Source organism: Mustela erminea, chromosome 1 (genome assembly GCF_009829155.1).
Source record: "Mustela erminea isolate mMusErm1 chromosome 1, mMusErm1.Pri, whole genome shotgun sequence".
In the NCBI taxonomy this organism is placed as follows: Eukaryota; Metazoa; Chordata; class Mammalia; order Carnivora; family Mustelidae; genus Mustela; species Mustela erminea.
This window is the reverse complement of record NC_045614.1, coordinates 218,752,944-218,771,422: the sequence shown is the minus strand read 5'-3', so window position 1 is coordinate 218,771,422 and position 18,479 is coordinate 218,752,944. Positions and strand designations below refer to the sequence as shown.

Here is an 18,479-nt window from a genome sequence, read left to right as displayed (position 1 = left end):
CCACGGTCCCCCACCCCCGCTCAAAGCTCCAGAAGGACCCACGTCTGGCGACCGTGTTCCTGGCTGGGTTCCTGACTCCGCTGAAAGCACTTGACTGTAATTAATGACAGCTTGTCTCTTCTGGGATGAGTTGTGTCCCACGTCTTCTGTTGGAATCCGGACCCCCAGGACCTCAGAGGGATGGATGGTCTTTGGAGTCCGGGTCTTGAAGGGGTGACAGGTTAAATGGGGTCACCGGGATGGGGAGGCTGGGCCTGGCCCCACAGGGCTGGCATCCTCACAGAGCAGGAGGGGGGACCCAGCCTCAGGGAGAAGCACCGGGTTCCGCAGGGGTCTGGCCCCCACGCTGCTCCTCCCGGGGTCCCACGCCCTCCCCATCTCTCCGTCTGCCTTGGACCGACTTCCACGCCTCCCTCCCCAGTCTCTCCCCTCCGCTGCCTCTGTCTGGGCTACACTCAGTGGCTGTGCCTGCGGGCTCTCCCCACTGTTGGGCTGGCCCGCCACCCCCTGGTGCAGGGTGCCCCCCCTGAAGCCCCCACACCCCCAGCAGGGCCCCTGTGGAGACTGAGCACATGAGGGACACGCAGTTCAGGGTCATGGGCAGGCAGCCCTGCTGGAAAGCACCACAGCCGGGTACCTGAGGGGGCCCAGGGCCTGGTGACAGGAGTGCCTGGGTCACCCTCCCAGCCGTGACCCGAGTATGGCGGTGAGGCCCTGTGGCATCGCCAAGCAGGTGTGTCACGGAGGCAGCAGCTCCTGGGGGGCGGGGCTGGGGGCAGCCGGGAGGGAGCTCGGGGCCTTGCTGAGACGCAGGAGCTGCAGCAGGGGGACGGGGACACAGGCGCAGGGGCTGGGGGTGGACAGTCTGACTCCCCAGGCAACCAGCTTCGCGGGGGTGGGGTGGGGGTGGAGGGCGGAGCTGAAGCCGATCTCAGAGGGCGGTGAGGACACCAGATCCTGACCACGGGAAGGGCCACCCTGGGCGCCGGGAGGAGGCGCACAGCCCCGGGGCCGCAGGTGTGGGCGCTCGGCCACGTGCCTGTCCACCCCGCTTCGGGCGCCGGGCAGGGAGCGCGCCCGGCCTCGCGCCCGCAAGCGGCCGCGGCAGGGGCAGGGGAGGGAGGGCGGCCCGCGGGGTGCCTGGCGCGCACGGTGCAGGGCGGAGGCCCGGCGCGGCCTGGGGGTGACTCACATCAAACAGCGGGCGCCTTTGTTGCCGCCGGCCGTGCGTGCGCGGGGCTCGGGCTGCTCCCGGGCGCTAATTACAGCCCTGCCCGCGCCCGCCCCGCGCGCCTTTGAAGTGGGAGCCGCCGCCGCCCCTCGTCCGCCGCTGGCAGCTCCGGGCCGCGGCCCGCGGAGGTTCCCCGGGTCTTTTCAGCAGGTCGCGGGGGAAATTACAGAGCAGCTCCCGGCTGGAGTGAACCCGGGCTTTCATCGGGCTGGAGCGGTGCGGCCTCATCTGCCAGGAATGTTAACCACAGGCTTTGGGGGGGCGGGCCGGGTGCCCGGCAAGGTGCGAATGACAGCCTTGGGGAAGGCGAGGAAGCAGGGCTGGCCGGGTGGCAGAGGCGCCAGCGCCCTCCTCCCTGCCGGAGCCCCCCAGGCAGACAGCCCTCCTGCTCGGCCCCTCGGCGCCGCTTTCCCTGTGTAACTAGTTAATGAGACCAACTTGAGGGGCGCCTGGGGGGCTCCATCGGTGCAGCCTCTGCCTCTGGCTCAGGTCATGATCTCGGGTTCCGCCATCGAGTCCCACATCGGGGTCCCTGCTCAGCGGGGAGCCTGCTTCCCCCCTCCCTCTGCCTGCCCCCTGCTTGTGCTCCCTTTCTGGCAAATAAATAAATAAAACCTTAAAAAAAAAACTAACTTGACTGACTATGAGAATGTGCTTTTGACATTGGAAACAAGCCAAAGCCACTTAGTTGGAGGGGGCAGTGTTTGGTCGTCCTGGAGGACACAAAGCGGGGGTGGGACGGTGGGGGTGGGCGTGGGGGGCTGCTCCCCCTGTCCATGCTTCTAGAAATCACCATGCGTGTAACGACAGAGGATTTGGTGCTTCTGAAGTCACGGTTAGCGTGCCTCCCGGTGTGCGAGCTCCTGCTCGAGGACGGAGCCTCCCCTCAGCCGCCACCCCTTTGTTCTCCACCCCGCCCCCCCACCGGCCTCGGAACCCTGAGGCCCCCTGTAGCGAACCTGGCCCAGCCCAGCCCCTTCTGAGGGAAACTCCCAGGCCCTCCTCGAAGGGCAAACACGACAGCCTCCTGAGCCCTTAGACGGGCTCGTCTGGGTGGAGTCGGGCTGGAGTCTCTCGGAAGCTTCTCCGGGTTATTATAGGGCAGAACCGCGGGGGCTGGGGCGACAGGAAATAAAGGCCCGAGGCTTGTCATAACCTACCCAGGGAGCGGAGGGGCGCCTGGAAACCTATCCCGCCACCTGGATCCGCACAGCCGCCAGCGAGGTCCGGAGAACAGCGGTTTCCGCTTGAACTGTAGGAGAGCCGCCCCCAGTGACAGTACACGGGGCTCCGGGTTCCCAGAGCGCTAGAGGCATCCGCTCCCCGCTTTCCCAGCCTCAGCCCTGCCCCTCCTCTGCTCTCTACCTTCCCCGACCCAGGGCTGCCCGGAAGGTCATGCAGGAAGCTTGGCTCCTCCTCCAGTGATCTGAGCTCTCCAGGGAGATGGAGCCGTGGGACAGACTGCGGGAGTCTCGGGAACCCCTGGCGTGACTGGGGACCAACGAGTCCCCAGCCTGATGTTAGCAGAGCGCGGCCGGCGGAGACTGGGGGACAGCCGGAGCTAGAGACGCGGCCTGATGCCAGACGGCGGGCAGAACTGCCCCCTTGAAGGGCCCTTTCTCGTAAGGCCTTTACCGGGTGCAGCCCAGCTCGCTTGGGTTAGGCAGCGGGCAGCCGGCTGCACCCAGAGCGCCTGCTGTAAGCGGGAACCTTGAGGAAGGGCAGGCCTCGGCGCCCAGACGCTCTGGCCTCGTGGCCCCGCCAGGCCAACCCAGATTAACCGCACGCGGCCAGGCGGCGGAGCAGCACTCCGCTCCCAAAGGAAGAGGAAGTTTCTGGCAGGCCCTGAGCAGGCAGGCCTGAGCCCCAGCTGGTGGGCGCCTGTCCCGCGGTATGGACAGGGCCCAGGTCCCATGGGGCACCTGTCCTGTGGTGTGGACACAGCTGGGGTCCCACGGGACGTTTAGCTGGTAAAGAGGCTTCGAGGTGGACAGACAGAGAAGGGGATGGACCGGCGTCAGGCCCGGGCCGGCGGAGCTCCTGCGTGGGTGGGGGTTCTGGCGCGTGCTTCTGCTTCGGGACTGGTCGGACGTCTCCTCCGTCCTGACGCTTTCCCCAGCTGCCCAGAGGGAGAGCGTGGCTGCGGGCTCTGTGACACCTCCTGTGGTGGCGCCCGCGTGTGTGAAAGCAGACGGAGGCCAGCGCTGTGGGCACATGGCGAGAGCGGCCTGGAGAGCCGGAGCTGCCCCGGAGGAGCCGGTGGGGTAGAGGGGGGAACCGCCTGGGCTTCTCCTGCCCCTGCCGCCCGGCTGTGGTGGGGAACGAGGGGTGGCCAGACAGGTTCCCGCCCCGGGACGTGTGTCCTCGGCAACCTCAGCCGGAACGTCACTCAGGACTTGAAGAGCCTGGCATCCAGAATCCCGGGCGGTGCAGCGGGGCCCCTGCCCAGCCCGCGAACAGCCCCCCTGCCCCAGTTCTGTGGGTGCTGGCCCATGGCGCCCCAGGCCAGAGGCAGAGGACTGTTCATCCCTCACAGCAGGGGCCGTGGGCAGGGTCCACGGGGAACCCTGGTCTTGGATCAAAGGCAGGAGCTTATTCGTGGGGGCCATTGTCACAAAGCCTAACAAGCCACAGGCCACTCTCGTAGTCTGCGGGCCTCAAGCCCCGTCTCAAGTTTCCCCTGCTCCCCCTGGGGCCCCGGGAGGGACTCTGCCCCAGGCTCTTCCCCTGCTGTGTCCGCTGGCCTCCCCGGGTTCCGTGGCTAGCTTCCCGGGGTTCCGTGGCTGGCCTCCCCGGGTTCCGTGGCTTGTGCATGCACTACCCAGTCTCTGCCCACACCGTCGTCCAGAGTCCGCTCCCCTTGGTGAGTGCACGCTCGGATTTCCCCTTGCTCCCAGGGTCGTCCTCTCGGACCAGGGTCTCTCCTGCTTCAGTGTGACCTCGTCTGAACCAACACCACCTGCAACGAGTCTCTTACCCACTGAGGGCACATTCTGAGTCCGTGCTCAGGACTTCGACACGTGAGCTTGGGGGACACGATTTGGTCCCTAGCACGTGGTGTGCACGACGGCCTTCTTCTCTGGAGAGAGACGGGATGTCTGACTTCCAAGGCCATTCCCCAGACAGATATCCTCAGCTAGATGGTTCAGGGCAAGGGCCCGCGACACCGCTCAGGCTCAAAGGGCAAGAGGAGACACCAGAGACCCAGGGAGACCTGTCGGCCGCCAGGTGCTCGGTGGTCCTTGGGGCTCGCTCTCCGATCCCGAGTCCAGGAACTGCTACAGCGCCACGGGAAGCCCTCTCCCTCTTCAGCCATCGTGGAGAGTCGCTTCCAAGAACCAGGAAGCAGCTCCTAGAAAGACGAGGGTACGTGTGTCTCTCGGAAGGTCTAGGTGTTTGGAGTGTGAGTGAATGACAAGGACACCACCCGCTCCTGTGTCTTGTGCTCCCAAGTCCAGGACTAAGAGCTTCCCGTGCGTACTGCGACGTTGACCCAGCCCACGGCCCGTGGACGTAGAGCCCCACGATCCCCATGTGACTCCTGGGTGACCAGAGGCACGGAGAGGGCCAGGGAGCTGCTCGGGGTCTGCACAGCTAGTAACTAGCAGAGCCGGCACTCGGAGGAGGCACACTGGAATGGTCTGGGGCTGGGAGGGGGCCGTATGGGGGGGGGCGACACTGCAGTGGGGGGTCGGGCAGCCTCAAACCCCAGGGCCTCGTAGACTATGCCCCGAGCACTGTCTCCATCTGGGGAGCACTGAAGCCGGGAGGGAGACCAGTCTGTCCAGGTTTGGGTTCTGCTGACACTGCCCACACAGGAGGAGGACCAGAGTGTGCAGGAGACAGCTGGGCACTGACAGTGTGGAGTGAAAGTGGCCGGACCAGAAGGTGACAGGGTGGGGGAGGGCAGAGGTGTTCGGGGATAAACCCAGAGGGCCTCCCCGAGGGAGGTGTCAAGGATGAGTTCTGGGTTTCCGGCCTGGAGCCCTGGGTAGGGACCGTTGGAGGGTGGCTTCGTGACACCCAGGAGGGCGTCAGGTGAGAGCCTCGTGCTCAGGACGGCGGCGGGGCTGCGGCACACGTTCTCAAGCCTTCCGCATTTAGGGGAAGAGGGAGCCTGAAGGGCTAGCTGCGGAGAGCACGAGGAGACTGTCACAGGAAAGCAGCGTCGAGACGGGGTGCCGGTCGGGGTCCCGCAGGGTCGCACCGCGATCTCTGTGCTCTACACCGGGGTCGTAAGGTGGCTCGGCACTCGGGACGAGAGCTCTGTGACTAAGAGCACTGGCAAGTCAAGACAGAGAACACACGAGGTCGTATCAGTTGATGTGCAAAAGCATCTCAGGGAAACAAACGTGGTGACCCGAAGGGACCCCTGCCCCCCAGAGTTCACAGCAGCGACGCCCACGGCAGCCGGACAGCGGGAAGAGCCCGGACGTCCGTCGGCAGATGCACGGACAGAGAGGACGGGGTTCGTCTACACGACGGAACGTGACTCGGCCATCAGAAAGGGAGACGTCCCGCCCTTGGCATCGGCGTGGATGGAACCGGAGGGGACTGCACTCAGCGAAGTCAGTCCGTCAGAGAAAGACAATTCTACGATCTCACTCGTGTGTGGGGTTTAAGAAACAAAGCAGATGGACATAGAAGAAGGGAAGGAAAAATAAAACAAGACGAAATCAGGAGGAGACAAACCATAAGCGATGCTGAACTCCAGGAAGCAAACAGGGTCGCTGGAGGTGGGCGGGGGGTGGGGGGTGGGGGGACGGGCATTCAGGGGGCACGTGACGGGACGAGCCGTGGGTGCTGCATGCAGCGGGACTCCCTGACCTCCGCCCCTGACACCAATAATGCACTGTGCGTTAACTACACTGAATTTAAATAAACAAGTAAGCAAACATTTGAGAAGATGCAGGGTCATCCCAGAGAAGGAACACAAATTGGTACACGTGTTACAACGGAGGAGCCAAAGTTACTGTTCTTGGTGGACGGTCGTCATCCAGAAAAACAGGAGATCCTAGAACCCTTAGTAAGGTTCGGGTTGCTGGATACGAGACCGCTGTACTGAAATGAACCAGTTTTCTTTTTACCACCAGTAACCGATTATGGGCAGAAATGGGGGGGGACCTTCATAATGATGATGGGATTATAAACCCACGCAGAGGACACTTGGAGGAAGAATTTGACAGAAAATGAGCTGGACGTCTACGCTCGAAACTATAAAGATTTCTTGACGGACTTAGTGCAAGGACGGGACAGACGAGAGACGTCCGTGTGTCCGAGTGGGAAGACGTCGTGTCGTCACTTCTGTAAACGTATCGCCGCGCCAGCAGGAATGCTCTGGTGTTCTTGGCTGTTTGACTTCGGAGGTAGAAATGCGGACCCATCATTTCCAAAGTTCACATGAGAGAGAAAATATGAAAGAGAGAAAGCGAAGCAGCGACACGTTTTGGAAGCGAGGAAGCTGGTGCGCTTGCCCTCGGTCAGAGCTACGGGCCCCTCCTGTACACGCCACGAGGAGTGTTGGCCGAGGCAGCGGCCGGAGATCAGCAGGACGGACATGCGTGGAGGAGCTCCAAGTATGTGCGGGGCCTAACCCGTCGTAGCTGCGCATCTCCGGGTGGCGGGGGAAGGAGAGGCGTTCGGGGCAGGGTGCGTGCAGAGCATTTCTGGGAGCGGAGCGCGGGTCGGTGCATTCCAAGTATCCAAGATCACCCCTGGAAGGGACAGGCAGCCAAACCGAAGCAGCGCAGCAGCAGGGGCGTCTGGAAGCTGTGCTCGGAGGCCCACCGTCTGCAGGGACATGATGTGACTAAATAAAAATGTTGCACACTTGGCAAGCGGCAGAAAAACTGTTTACACCCAATGGATCAAAAAAGAAGCAGTAGGGGAGTGTTTTCAGCCACGCTTTATCCGGACAGAGGGTCACTCGCCCAGCAGCAGAGGACTCATCCCGCGATGAGAAAAACAGACGCCTTCTCTCCGTCGGCGACGAGGCCCTGTCCTACCACGTCACTTCTGGAGCAGGATTCCCGCCCGTGGTCCTGCGGACAGCGGCCCCACGGCCGACGGGGGCAAGGCCGGACGCTGTGAGGGGACAAGCTTGCCAGCACCTGTCTGAGCTCACCGTCCCACGCCAGGCACACGTCCCTCCCCAGAGACCCTTTCAAACATCCTTAGAGCCGGGGTCACCGAATGTTTGTCTTTACGGAGAGCCCCGAGGTTCAGGGATGTCCCCCAAGGGACAGCTTAGTCCAACAGAGCCCCAAACTGCGCCGTTGGTGACCTCAGCGTCTAATTTCCCGAACCCGGGCTGACCGTTTCATATCTCCTCTTAGCCTGTGACTTCCCCGCCCCTCCCTGGAGAAAGCGTCATTCCCCGGGCGGGAGGTGGCCTGGGAGAGGCGAGCCCACGGCGATGCGCTGTTGCCACATAAGGAGGCCCGTGGTGTGCGAGCTGCTGGACGGATCTGGGTCCCCCGCAGAGCGACCGAGGCCCTCCTTGGTCACCACGGAGGACGAGAGAGCGACCGCCTGCACCTAAGTCAAAGGAGATGCTCGTGGGGGATAAGATCCCTGTCCCCCTCTGGAGGCAGCGAGAGCTCCCGCCGGCGTCCCCGGCAGCTTGAGCGCCCGTCCTGCTAGCGACTGGGTAGCTACTGATCTGGGTCCCCAGCATGAACCCCGGCTGTGTAAGCCCCCGGCAGGTGTGATTGATCACACGGTGGCCCCCCATCTGGGGTGTGTAGGGGGACCCGCTGGTCTCAGCGTCAACACGACTTCCGGGGCAGGTGGGTAGGAGGCCAGGGAGCTGGAAGGACCTCCTTTCTCGCTGTGGCGGGCTCTGGGGCCCCAGGGAGGGGCGAGGGCTCCGGCGTACGTGCCCCCTCCTCCTCCTCACCAGCGTCTCCGAGCCCGTGGGCAGCACAGCCCTGCACGCGTGCGGCTCTACGGGAGTCACATCCGGCCGCTCACCCACTGGCCTCCCCGCCGTCCTACAGATGTGGAAATTACAGCTTGGAGCATTTAGATGGCTTGTCCGGGGTGACAGGGGAACCAGTCTAGAGAAGGAAGCTCTGAGCTTTCTTCCGTGTTCGGGCACGCATTTTTCTAGCCGTAAACATGGACGGATCTCCACGGATGAGCCCGTGTTCCCCGATGACGGCGCGGCTGGTGTTACTGGCTCGAACGTGACAGGGCCACTTCCCTGGAGGGGCTCAAGGGTTCTTCAGACCCAGTTCTTACAACGGGATGCCTGGTCACTTACCGCCAGTCCAAGGTCAGAGGTCAACGGTCAGGTGCAGAGGTCAGCGGGAGTCACAGGGATGGTGCTTGGGTCTGTGTCCTGTGGGAAGTCCCCTGTCTTCCCGGCCCGTGACCACCCAGGGCCCCTGAGACCCCCAAATTATCGCCCACGGCTAGGAAGAGAGCGAGACTCTGTTCCGCGGAGACAGCTGTCCTTCCTCCAAGGCGAGGTTTCTGATGGCCGAGGCGTCCCCCCGCCCTCCCACGATGGGCGCCTGCCCGATGGGGTCAGGAAGACTCTGTCCGGGCGCTGGGCTGGCGGGGGTCCCGGGGCGGGGCTGAGGGAGGCCACCAGGGTTTGGGCGCTGTCCGGCCGGTCACGGGCAGCCTCTCCAGGTTTCCCTCCGAGAGCCTCAGCTGACTGAAGTTGGGTGAGTAGGAGGAAGGCGTTTGTCATAGCCGCTGGAGATGTCTGTCTGTCTGTCCGTCTGTCTGTCTCTCCAGCCACGGGCAGTTTCATGCAGAGCCTTGGACATTCTCCTGCCCTCTCTCTGTCTCTGTCTCTCTCATCTCGGCCGCCCCCAGGCCCCCAACAAGCCCAAGTCCAGGGCCTGCCCCTGTCACAGACACCCATGGGCAAGCCCCAGACTGGGGACGGTGCCACGGCACAGTCCTTCCGCAGGGAGGCAGACGGCCTTCAGGGGCCCGTAGGAGGGTCCTCCTGACTCGGGGGAGCCGCCGGCACCAGCGGGGACTGCAAGGCAGGCCCGGTTCATCCACGCCCCCCACGCCCTGGAGAGGGGTCGGCAGGCTTGGTGCTTTATTAAAAACAACAATCACACACTTAAGCGCCGTCCTGCCTGGGGCAGCATGTCGTGTCCCCTGCGGTTTGGGGCGGTCAGACCTGGGAGGCTCCCACCGCCCTGTGCCTGGCGCTCCCCTCCCCCGGGCGGTCCTCCCCGAGTCTCCTCATTAGCTGTTCCTGGGGAGGACTGGCTCCCCTCCGGAGGGGAATTCCTGAAACCCAGCAGTTGGCAAACCCACACACCCTGGGGAGGGCCGGGCACCAGATAAAAGCCGTCCTCGAAGCGGGGCCCCTCCTGGGGACGGCCGCTGTCAGCAGAGCCCGGCAGAGGCTCTGCGCCCTGGCCCCCGGCGGGCGTCCTCGGGCAGGCAGCCCCGGACCTGCACCCGAGGAAAACAGGTTCTCGGAGTTTTTCTGGTTTGCTCCCAGCTCTCCGCTGGACGATCTATTTCTGTCTTTCCTTTGGGAAAAGCGTGCTTTGCCAATGAGTCATCGCCGCGGTGTGGGGCTGCTGTCACCTGTCACCTGCGCGGCAGGACCCGAGCCCGTGCGGGGATGAGCTAGGCTGCGGCTGCGTCCGGCCGGCACCAGCTGCCCCGCCCCCGACAGAGCCCGCAGAAGCCTTCCCGCCCTGTCCCTGTCACGGAACTCTGGCATGTGGCCGTCACAGTGACTGTCCCCCGGGGGGCTGGCCCACCTGTCCAAGGAGCAGCTGCCTCCCCACGGGCCGAGGGCAGAGCCGCTGGATGGAGCTTGGGACCTGGACCCCTCATGTCTGTCCTGCTGATGCTGTGTGTGGTGCTCTCGGCCCTGGTGACCCCAGGCCGAGGCGCCCGGAGATGGGAGCCCTGCACAGGTAAGGGGGTGCCGAGATGGGAGCTGGGTCAGAACTGCGTCCTGTCCCCTGTCCCTGGGTGCCCGGGTTTGCTCCGGAGGTGCCAGCAGCCCACCCGGGGGACAGGGAGGGGAGGCAGAGGCGGAGGTGGAAGGCGCGGGCGTGGAAAGGCCAACCAGGCGGGGACCGGTTCAGAGCGAGAACCCGCCACCATCTGAAGGCTTCACAAGTATGTACCTGTGGAGCGTCCTGGGGAAGCGCCTCGCACCTGTTCCAGGAATGAGGCGGCCCCTCGCAGGCCGCAAGCCCAGAGAACCCCAGGTCTGCACTTAGCCCAGTCCAGCCCCCCCGCCCCCCGCCCCGGGGCTGGCTGCTCCGTCCCACAGCCCCAGGCTCTCACGCCAGCGCCGGTGGCTCCTCCGCGGGGAGGTTCTGCTCCCCCCAGTCCCCGTCGACGCGTTCATGACCCCATCGCCACATCTTCCTGCAGTTTCCCCCGAGAGATTTTATTTATCAAACCCAGCATTGAGAACAAAACAACAGGGAAAGGAGCCTGGGAGCCGGAGGCCCGCCGAGCGCGTGTGGCCTCCCCCCGCAGGTCAGCGGCGGCCGGTTCGCAGCCCGCTTCCAGTTCTGTTTGCAAATTACCCGTCCTGGGTCCCCTCCCTGCTGTAGCTCTTTGCGCGGATGGCCCTTGGTTCCCAGTGACATGACCAGGAGATGACCGATGCTGACCCCACTTGGGAATGCTTGGCTGCGTGTCCAGGGCAGGTGGGGGCGAGCAGGCCCTGGCGGGTGCTGGAGCAGCGGCAGTGGGCAGGGTGGCCGGCAGGACGGAAGCCCCCGTGCCCCCTGCTCTGAGCTCCTGCCCACAGTGACTGCCTTGGGACTCAGGATTTGCAAGCGACACCAGAGCCAAGTCAGCCTGTGGCCAAGCCAAGTCCCCTGGCTTCAGAGGACAGAGGCTGCGGAGCAGAGCAGAGGCACACGCCGGTGCTCGGGCCCACCAGCCCCACGGGACCTCCGGGCAGCCGCGAGCCCAGCTGCTGTCCCCAGCACACGGCAGTCTCCGTGCTGGGGATGACTCACTGACATGTACCTTCACGCTCCCGTCAGCCCTGGGAACGGTGTCAACCCGCACAGTAATAATAAAGCTTATTTATAAAGCCCGCCCCCTCTGCCCCGGGGGGCTGCTGCAGATAGTTAAAAGATGACCCAGTTATAAACACCGGGGACTCGGGAGGGACAGATAAAAGACGGTAAATAATATTGAACTGTGCTTGGAGTCTGTCCAACACATTTGTGCATGAAGTCAGGACTTCAAATGGTTAAAAAAAGCACTTTGATTCCCTTTTGAAAGGCCCCTGAGCTTCCCCTGCTGGATGGGGTGGGTTGGCCTCTGGGCCTCCCGCTTGGTCTGTGGGGCTGCGCTTGGGGGAGGCACCCGGCGCCTTGGCCGCCACCACACTGGGCTCTGAAGGCCTGGCCCCGAGTCTGGGACACCGATGAGTCTGGAGCTGTGAGGAGCGGGTGACCTGCCGTTCCCAAGGGCTCCTGTGGGGTTGCTGTGCTGGGGGACTGGGCCAGAGCCGCCTCGCACTGCCCTTCTGGAAGGCGGTGGGGGTGCCGTGGGCTGCGGTTTCAGGTGTCCCCACCCCGCGGGGCGGCAGAAGCGCCCTTATACCCGCCTCTCGGAAAGACGGAAAGAGCTAACGGGGCACTGGGGACGGTCGGTGGGCCAGAGCGGCCTAGCGATTGGGAGAACAGGATCGTTGAGTCCGGAGGGCCTCGAGTCCACGGTGGAGGAGGCGTGGGGAGGACAGCCCGCGGGGCTGGGGCGTGGCGCGAGGGCCTCGTGTGTGCGGCTGCTAACGCAGGGGCTGTGTGCTGGACAGCTGCGGCGGGCCTGGGGTCCGGGCGGGAGAGCTGGCCGGGCTTGCGGGGGCACCGCGGCCAGGGTCACGCAGGCGCTCGGGCTGGTGCCCTTCTGGGGGTGGGGCGCACCGCTCGCAGACACCCCTACAGGTCGCGGTTCTGGGGAGAGGAGATTGGGTTCAGCGTCTGCGCAGCGGGTGGTGCACACCCTCCGCTGAGGGGCGGGGCCTGGGACCGCCTTTCTGCGCAGGCGCAGGTGCGTCAGCAGCCGGGTCGGGTGTCCGAGAGCCTGGGCCCAGCGCGACAGATGACTGCGCGGGCGGTCAGCACGAACGAGGCCATCACGGGGCGGGTGGGAGGAGCAGGCCGGGGAGCCGAGTCTCAGGGTGGGAGAGCGGAAGGGGCAGAAGGGCTGGGGGCTCGGGCTCCCCGGGGGTGAGCGGATGAGCGGGACAGGCGCGATGCTGGGGTGAGATGCGTTTGCTAAGCTGTCGGCCTCCCTGACCCCGGAGCCAGCCTCTTCCCTGACCGCGGGCCCGAAAGCCGCTCCACCGGCCGGGCCACCTGCTTCGGACATCTAGATGGTCGAGATGGGGGCCCCCAGACCCTTCCTAGCTCCTGCCCGTCGTCCGTGTTCCTGGGCCGCCTGGCGCGTGTGGTGCTAGGAGGGCGGCCGGGCAGTCCTGGGAGAGGCGCCTGGGTGGGCGCTCGTCGGGGGGAGCGGCAGCTGTGGGCGGGGAGGGCTGACGCTGGGCAAAGTGTCCTCCGTCGCACACCCCGCTTGTCTGCACCGGGACGGGAGGCCAGGGCGGTGGGAGTCTGTGGCAGCCGTAATGGGCACCGCTGGACCCGGGACTGGGGTCACCGGCAGCTCCAAGGGGCTGGGACAAGGACTGGGAATAGGGGGCATGGATCGGAGCTGCTGCAGGGGTCAGGGGCAGTGTCTTGCCTTCTGTTTCCTCCCGGCTTGGTGCTCCCCGGAATGTGGATACCCGGGAGCACGCATGGGGGCGGGGGCTCCTCTCCAGGCCGCGGCCCTGGTGGCGCTCAGAGCCTAGTCTGAGAGCGTCCCTTCTCCGACCCCTTCTGGCCTCCTTCATCGGCTCAGTCTCCAGGGCAGATGGTGCTGTGCCCGCCATCCCCAGTGGTGCAGCCCGCCCCTCGCTCAGACCACTGCCCCGCCAGCCCACAGAGGCCCAGCGGCCGCCACCTCCCCCAGCACTGGAGGGGCCTGGGGGAGGTGCTCAGAGCAGGAGACCTTCTGGGGAACCGTGGGGGACCCTAGAGGCCTGGGTGCAGGAGTGGATGGGGTGGTCAGACCTCCCCCGCGGGGTGCCTGTGGGGAGACCTTCACGCGGGCAGAAAGGACCCACAACACAAGGGTACAGATCTGCATTTTCTTTCTTTCTTTCTTTTTTTTTTTAAAGATTTTATTTATTTATCAGAGAGAGAGAGGGAGAGAGAGCGAGCACAGGCAGACAGAGTGGCAGGCAGAGGCAGAGGGAGAGGCAGGCTCCCTGCGGAGCAAGGAGCCCGATGTGGGACTCGATCCCAGGACGCTGGGATCATGACCTGAGCCGAAGGCAGCTGCTTAACCAACTGAGCCACCCAGGCGTCCCCAGATCCGCATTTTCAAAGCTATGTGGGGGTGTGGGGGTGTGGGGTCACGGGGAAGGGGGCCCAGGGGGCAGAAAAGGGCCTCTTAGGCGTTTGTGGGGCAGGAAACCCTCCCCCGACCGCTGGGCTGCTCTCTGGAGTCACCGACTTTGTCCTCAGGCTTCTTGGCCTGGGAAGCCTGCAAGAGGGGGTGCTTCCCAGCCGGGAGCCCCGGAGAACCCCGGCCCCTCCCGGAGGCCCTCGCGCGGGTTCCTGCGGGCACGACGCCCTCTCCCGGCGGTTCCCGGGGGCCGGCGGGAGCCTCTCACTCTCCTGCATCCGGAGACCGCGTCTGTGTCCGGTGGCTCTGGGTCCGGCGCCCCGGGTGGCCTCCTGCTCAGCCGGGAGCGCGCGGTCCGCGGGGTGCGGGGGGGCTTCCGGGCGGGGTGGGAGCAGCCGGAGCCCCAGTCCCGTCTGGGCTCCGCACCCCCAGGCCAGCCTCGCTGGGCGCTGGGCAGCGGGGCCCCCCGGGGCTGGGAACTGGTGGCAGCGGGGGCCCTGTCTCTGCGCGGTCGGAATGAGGCTTTTCGGGTGCAGGTGCAGGTTCGGCGACTCGTCCTCCGCCGGAGACCCCGCCGCACCCCTCGCCTTCGTCCCTCCCACGCGCACCCCAGAGACGAGCACCCCCCGCGCTCCCGCAGCAGAGGAGGCCGAGCCCCATCCCGGGCGTCCCACGGGGGCCGGGCTGCCCCCCGACGCTCGTTTCTAAAGACCCTTCGGCACTTTCCGTCTGCACAAACGTTAGGAAGCAAGTCGGTTCCTTTTCACTGGAACCTCGTGCGCCGCGTCGGGTCCCGGGTCTGGATCTGTGTCCGCCGCGGGCCTTTCCCGCCGTAAGACCCGCGAGTCCCCCCGACTTCCGGTCTGGACCTGGTCTCCGGCCGCCCACCCGCTCCCGCCCGCGCCCGACCCCCCAGGCTCGGGTGCCCCGCCCCCTCCTCCCCGTTAGCCCCGCCCCTCCGAACCAGTTGGCCCCGCCCCTCTAGCCCCGCCCCGCCCCGCCCCCCGCGCGCCCCGTGGATTCAGAGCTCCCGGCTTGCGGGCTGTAGAGCGTCCCGAGTCTGGGGGAGCGATGGGGACCTGGTCCCTGGACGCCGCCCTCCGCCTCCTCACCCCTCGGATCCGCCCGAAGGCGCCTGCGGGCCCGGGGCTCAGCGAGCGAGCCAGCCCCTCCGCGGCCCCTCCGCCGCTCCCGCCGATGCCCCCCTTGCTCCCCAGGCGGAGAGCGGGGGAGTTCGGCCGTGGGAGCGGGTACCCTGCGGTGCCTCCGCGTCCCGGACGACGGGGGCGGGGCGGCAGAGGCCGGGTGGACTCAGACCCCGGCAGCGCGAAAGACCGGCGGGGCCGGCGGCGTGAGCGCCCGCGAGTGTGTGCGCGTCTATGACCCTGCGCGGCGGGGAGAACCGGGGCGACCCCCACTGAGGTGGAGGCTCCGGTGGCCTTTGCCGGCCCAGGTGTAGGACGTCCCCGGGCGGCACCTGGCACAGGGCTGCGGCTGACCGGCCAGGGTGCAGCAGGCTGAGGGCCCCTTGTCGCGTGTCTGGGGTCACCCTGGGGCAGGGCCCCAGTGCTGGTGACAGAGTGCCGGTGATGTCCCTGCAGAGCCAGAGGCACCCGTGTGCAGGCCGCTCGGCTTTTGGGGCTCCTTTCTGGTTAAAGTGGGTGCTCTTGGCCGGGTGTGTGCTCCCAGGGAGCAGTGGGCTCCCCCGTGTTGGGGGTCGGAATTTAGGGCCCTGAATGTTTTCTAACTCTGAGGCAGCCCCCATCCCCCACCCCAGATGCCCCGGGAGGGAGGCGGAGGTGAGGCGGGCAGCCACACCTGCAGTCCCCGGGTGGGGTGCCCACGAGGCCACCAGCATCCTGCCTCCCGTTACAAGTGTGCGTCCGGCTCCCATCTGCAGGAGAACCCGCTGCCCCCTTTGTTGGAGCCCTCGTGGGAAAGCGAGCTTCTCACGGCATCACTTGTTTTAAAAGTATTTTGATAACTGTGTTCACACACTCATCTCCCCTCGAAATCTTAGTGTTGTGTGGACGCATTTCAATACCCGTTTCCGGCAAGGGTCTTGGGTTTCATCAGCAGTTAAGGCCTGCGGGCGGGTGTCCCTGGGGCACCGGGGTTTGGGGGCAGGAGAAGCTGGCCGCTGGGGTTTGGGGGCAGGAGAAGCTGGCCGCTGGGGGCCGCTGGGGGCCGCTGGGGGCCGCTGGGGGCCGCTGGGGGCCGCTGGGGGCCGCTGAAGCTGTAGAGGAGGTCAAGGTGGGCAGAGTCCTGGGGGGTTTCTGGCTCCATAACTGCGGGGAGAATTGATTTCTCACACGCTCTCTTCCCTAGTAGGGTCTCACGAGGGCAGGGGCAGAGGCCCCAGGGAAGCAGGGGAAGGACTCCCACCTGCCTGGAGCTCCAGAATGTGGGAGGGGGACTGTAGGACACGAGTCTGTCCTCAGCCATTCACACGAGCCGGCTGTAACTGTGGGAAGGCTTATCTGAGGGGGGGCATTCACTGTTGACCTCCTCCCTTCGGGGAATGGCTTGTGGCATCTCATGGCCTCCTGGGAGGAGGCTGGTGTGCTAGTAACAGGCCAGGATCTAGAGCGGGAGGGAGCCCTGGGAGAACGGAGGCAGGGGCGTTAGGACGTGACTGTCTAGGAGCGGGGCCTGGGTTCAGGAAGCTTCAGGAAAGGTGGGGGCCGCATCCAGACTGGCCCTGATGGAAAGCCCCCAGAGGGTGGCAGGCCTGGGCCTCAGACATCAGTGTGGACCCTCGAAGTCACTTATCCTCTGGCATCTTCCTCTTGACCTCTTCCACTCCAGGCTGGGCCTGGGGCCGGGGACAGAACGCGTCCCGGGCCTGTGTCAGCAGAGATGGCAGGATCCAGACCTCGGAATAAAACCCTGAAGTTCAAGGGGAGGCAGAGGGAAGCCAGTGGTCCGCAGAAATGTTCCAGCCCGGCTGTGGCCCCGTTTCGGCCCTGGCCCAGCGTCCTCCTCGCCCAGAAGTGAACCTGGGCCCCGCCTCCTGGTGCCAGACCGACCGGGGAGACAGAGGCCTGGGGCAACGGGGCCCTCTCGCCCAGGGGTCTGCTGTCCAGGAGGCTGTGGCCACCTGAGTCCCGAACACTCGGGGGGGCCACCGCAGAGTTGCGTGGAGGGACGGATGGGGACCACCAGTGTGGGCCTCAGCTCAGTGCCGTTGGAAACGCTCCCGATACAGGCTTGTCAGCAGGGTTGCTGACGTCAGGATTGTTACTCTGCAGGATGGGAACCACGAGCGAAGCCAGGCTGCGAGAGGGGACCAACAGAGGCCACGATGCAAGACTGGTCATTGATTTGGGGGGGGGGGCAGAGGGAGAGAGAGAACCCGAGCAGACCCCCTGCTGGGTACAGAGCCCAAAGTGTGCCTCGATCTCACCACCCTGACACCAGGACCTGAGTTGAAATCAGAGGCAGAGGCTTGGCCGACAGGGCCACCCGGCGTCCCTGCAAGTGTGTTCGGTTAGCTCAGGTGTGTGCGGGGAGGAGGCAGACGGCTTTCAGGAGGGGCAGAGATGGGGCAGGAGGCCCCGAGGTCAAGAGTGGGGAGGGCTGCGTCCGGTTCATCTTGGCGTGGTGCGGAGGCTGCAGGAGGTCTCTGCCCTGGTTATTAGGGTCCGAAGCTGGTTTGTGCCACACGCACACCAGCACTTGTGCTGGGTTAGATCCTGAAGGAGGCAGGGGGCGAGCTGGAGGTGCCCACTGAGCCTTCTGGCCCCGGGGGAGACGGGCCCCGTCAGCAGCAGGACTTCTGGGCTGAGGCGGGCATGCAGCAGGCGGGCCTGCACACGGGGCGGCAGAGCAGGGACACACAGGAGGACGGTCCGCAGCAGGACGAGGAGCAGGGGCTGGGCTGGCAGCAGGAGGAGGGCCCGGAGCAGACAGGGGTGCAGCAGACGGGCTTGCAGCAGACAGGGGTGCAGCAGACGGGCTTGCAGCAGACAGGGGTGCAGCAGACGGGCTTGTAGCAGACAGGGGTGAAACAGACGGGCTTGCAGCAGACAGGGGTGCAGCAGACGGGCTTGTAGCAGACAGGGGTGCAGCAGATGGGCTTGCAGCAGACAGGGGTGCAGCAGACAGGGGTGCAACAGACAGGCTGACAGGGAGAGGAGCTACAGCAGGAGGACTGGCAGCTAGACTGCTGGCAGCATGAAGAGCCTGAGCAGGGGGAGGTCTGGCAGCAGACAGGGGTGCAGCAGACGGGCTTGCAGCAGACAGACACACAGCAGTCTTCCTGGCAGGGGGAGGAGCTGCAGCAGGAGGGCTGGCAGCAGCTGGTGCAGGCTGACTGGCAGGGGCTGGACCCGCAGCTCGCAGGGGTGCAGATGAGGGTCAGGCAGGAGGGGGCACAGCAGGTAGGGGCACAGCAGGAGGGGGCACAGCAGGCGGGGGCACAGCAGGGGGGCTCGCAGCAGCTCTCTGGGCAGTCGTCCACCTGCCAGGAGTCGGAGCAGGTGTCACAGGAGCCGGGCAGGCAGACGCGGCTGCCGTAGCTCCGGTCGCTGGAGCAGACGGACAGGGTGGATGCGGCCATGGTGGGGCGGTGGGGCTGGAGGAGGCTGTGAGTGTGTGTGTGTGTGTGTGCGAGTGTGTGAGGCACTCAGGCTCACTTTTATAGCCCTCCTCTGGGTTGCGTGTTTTCCCCGCAGAGGCGCAGGACACCGCCTCTTCCTTGCTGGCGCTGCGGCTGGCTCCCAGGGGCCCCTCATTAGCGCTGGTTTATTTTCCCAGCAGATGCCATCCAGCTCGTAAAAGTCTGCACGAGTGCTGGGTCCTGGCTGAGTCTGCTGAGGGGCCAAGCGAGCAC

The 18,479-nt window shown here is 65.6% G+C and overlaps 1 protein-coding gene across 1 annotated transcript; it reads right to left on the bottom strand.

The window, feature by feature from the left end:
* Window positions 1-17,408: 17,408 nt before the first annotated feature.
* On the bottom strand, window positions 17,409-18,206 carry LOC116598334 (keratin-associated protein 10-4-like). Its single transcript, XM_032356999.1, has one exon. The coding sequence runs from the start codon at window positions 18,204-18,206 to the stop codon at window positions 17,409-17,411; it is 798 nt and encodes a 265-aa protein (XP_032212890.1).
* Window positions 18,207-18,479: the final 273 nt, after the last annotated feature.

Coding starts and splice junctions, on each gene's coding strand:
- LOC116598334 (XM_032356999.1), bottom strand. CDS start 18,206: ATGGCCGCATCCACCCTGTCCGTCTGCTCCAGCGACCGGAGCTACGGC.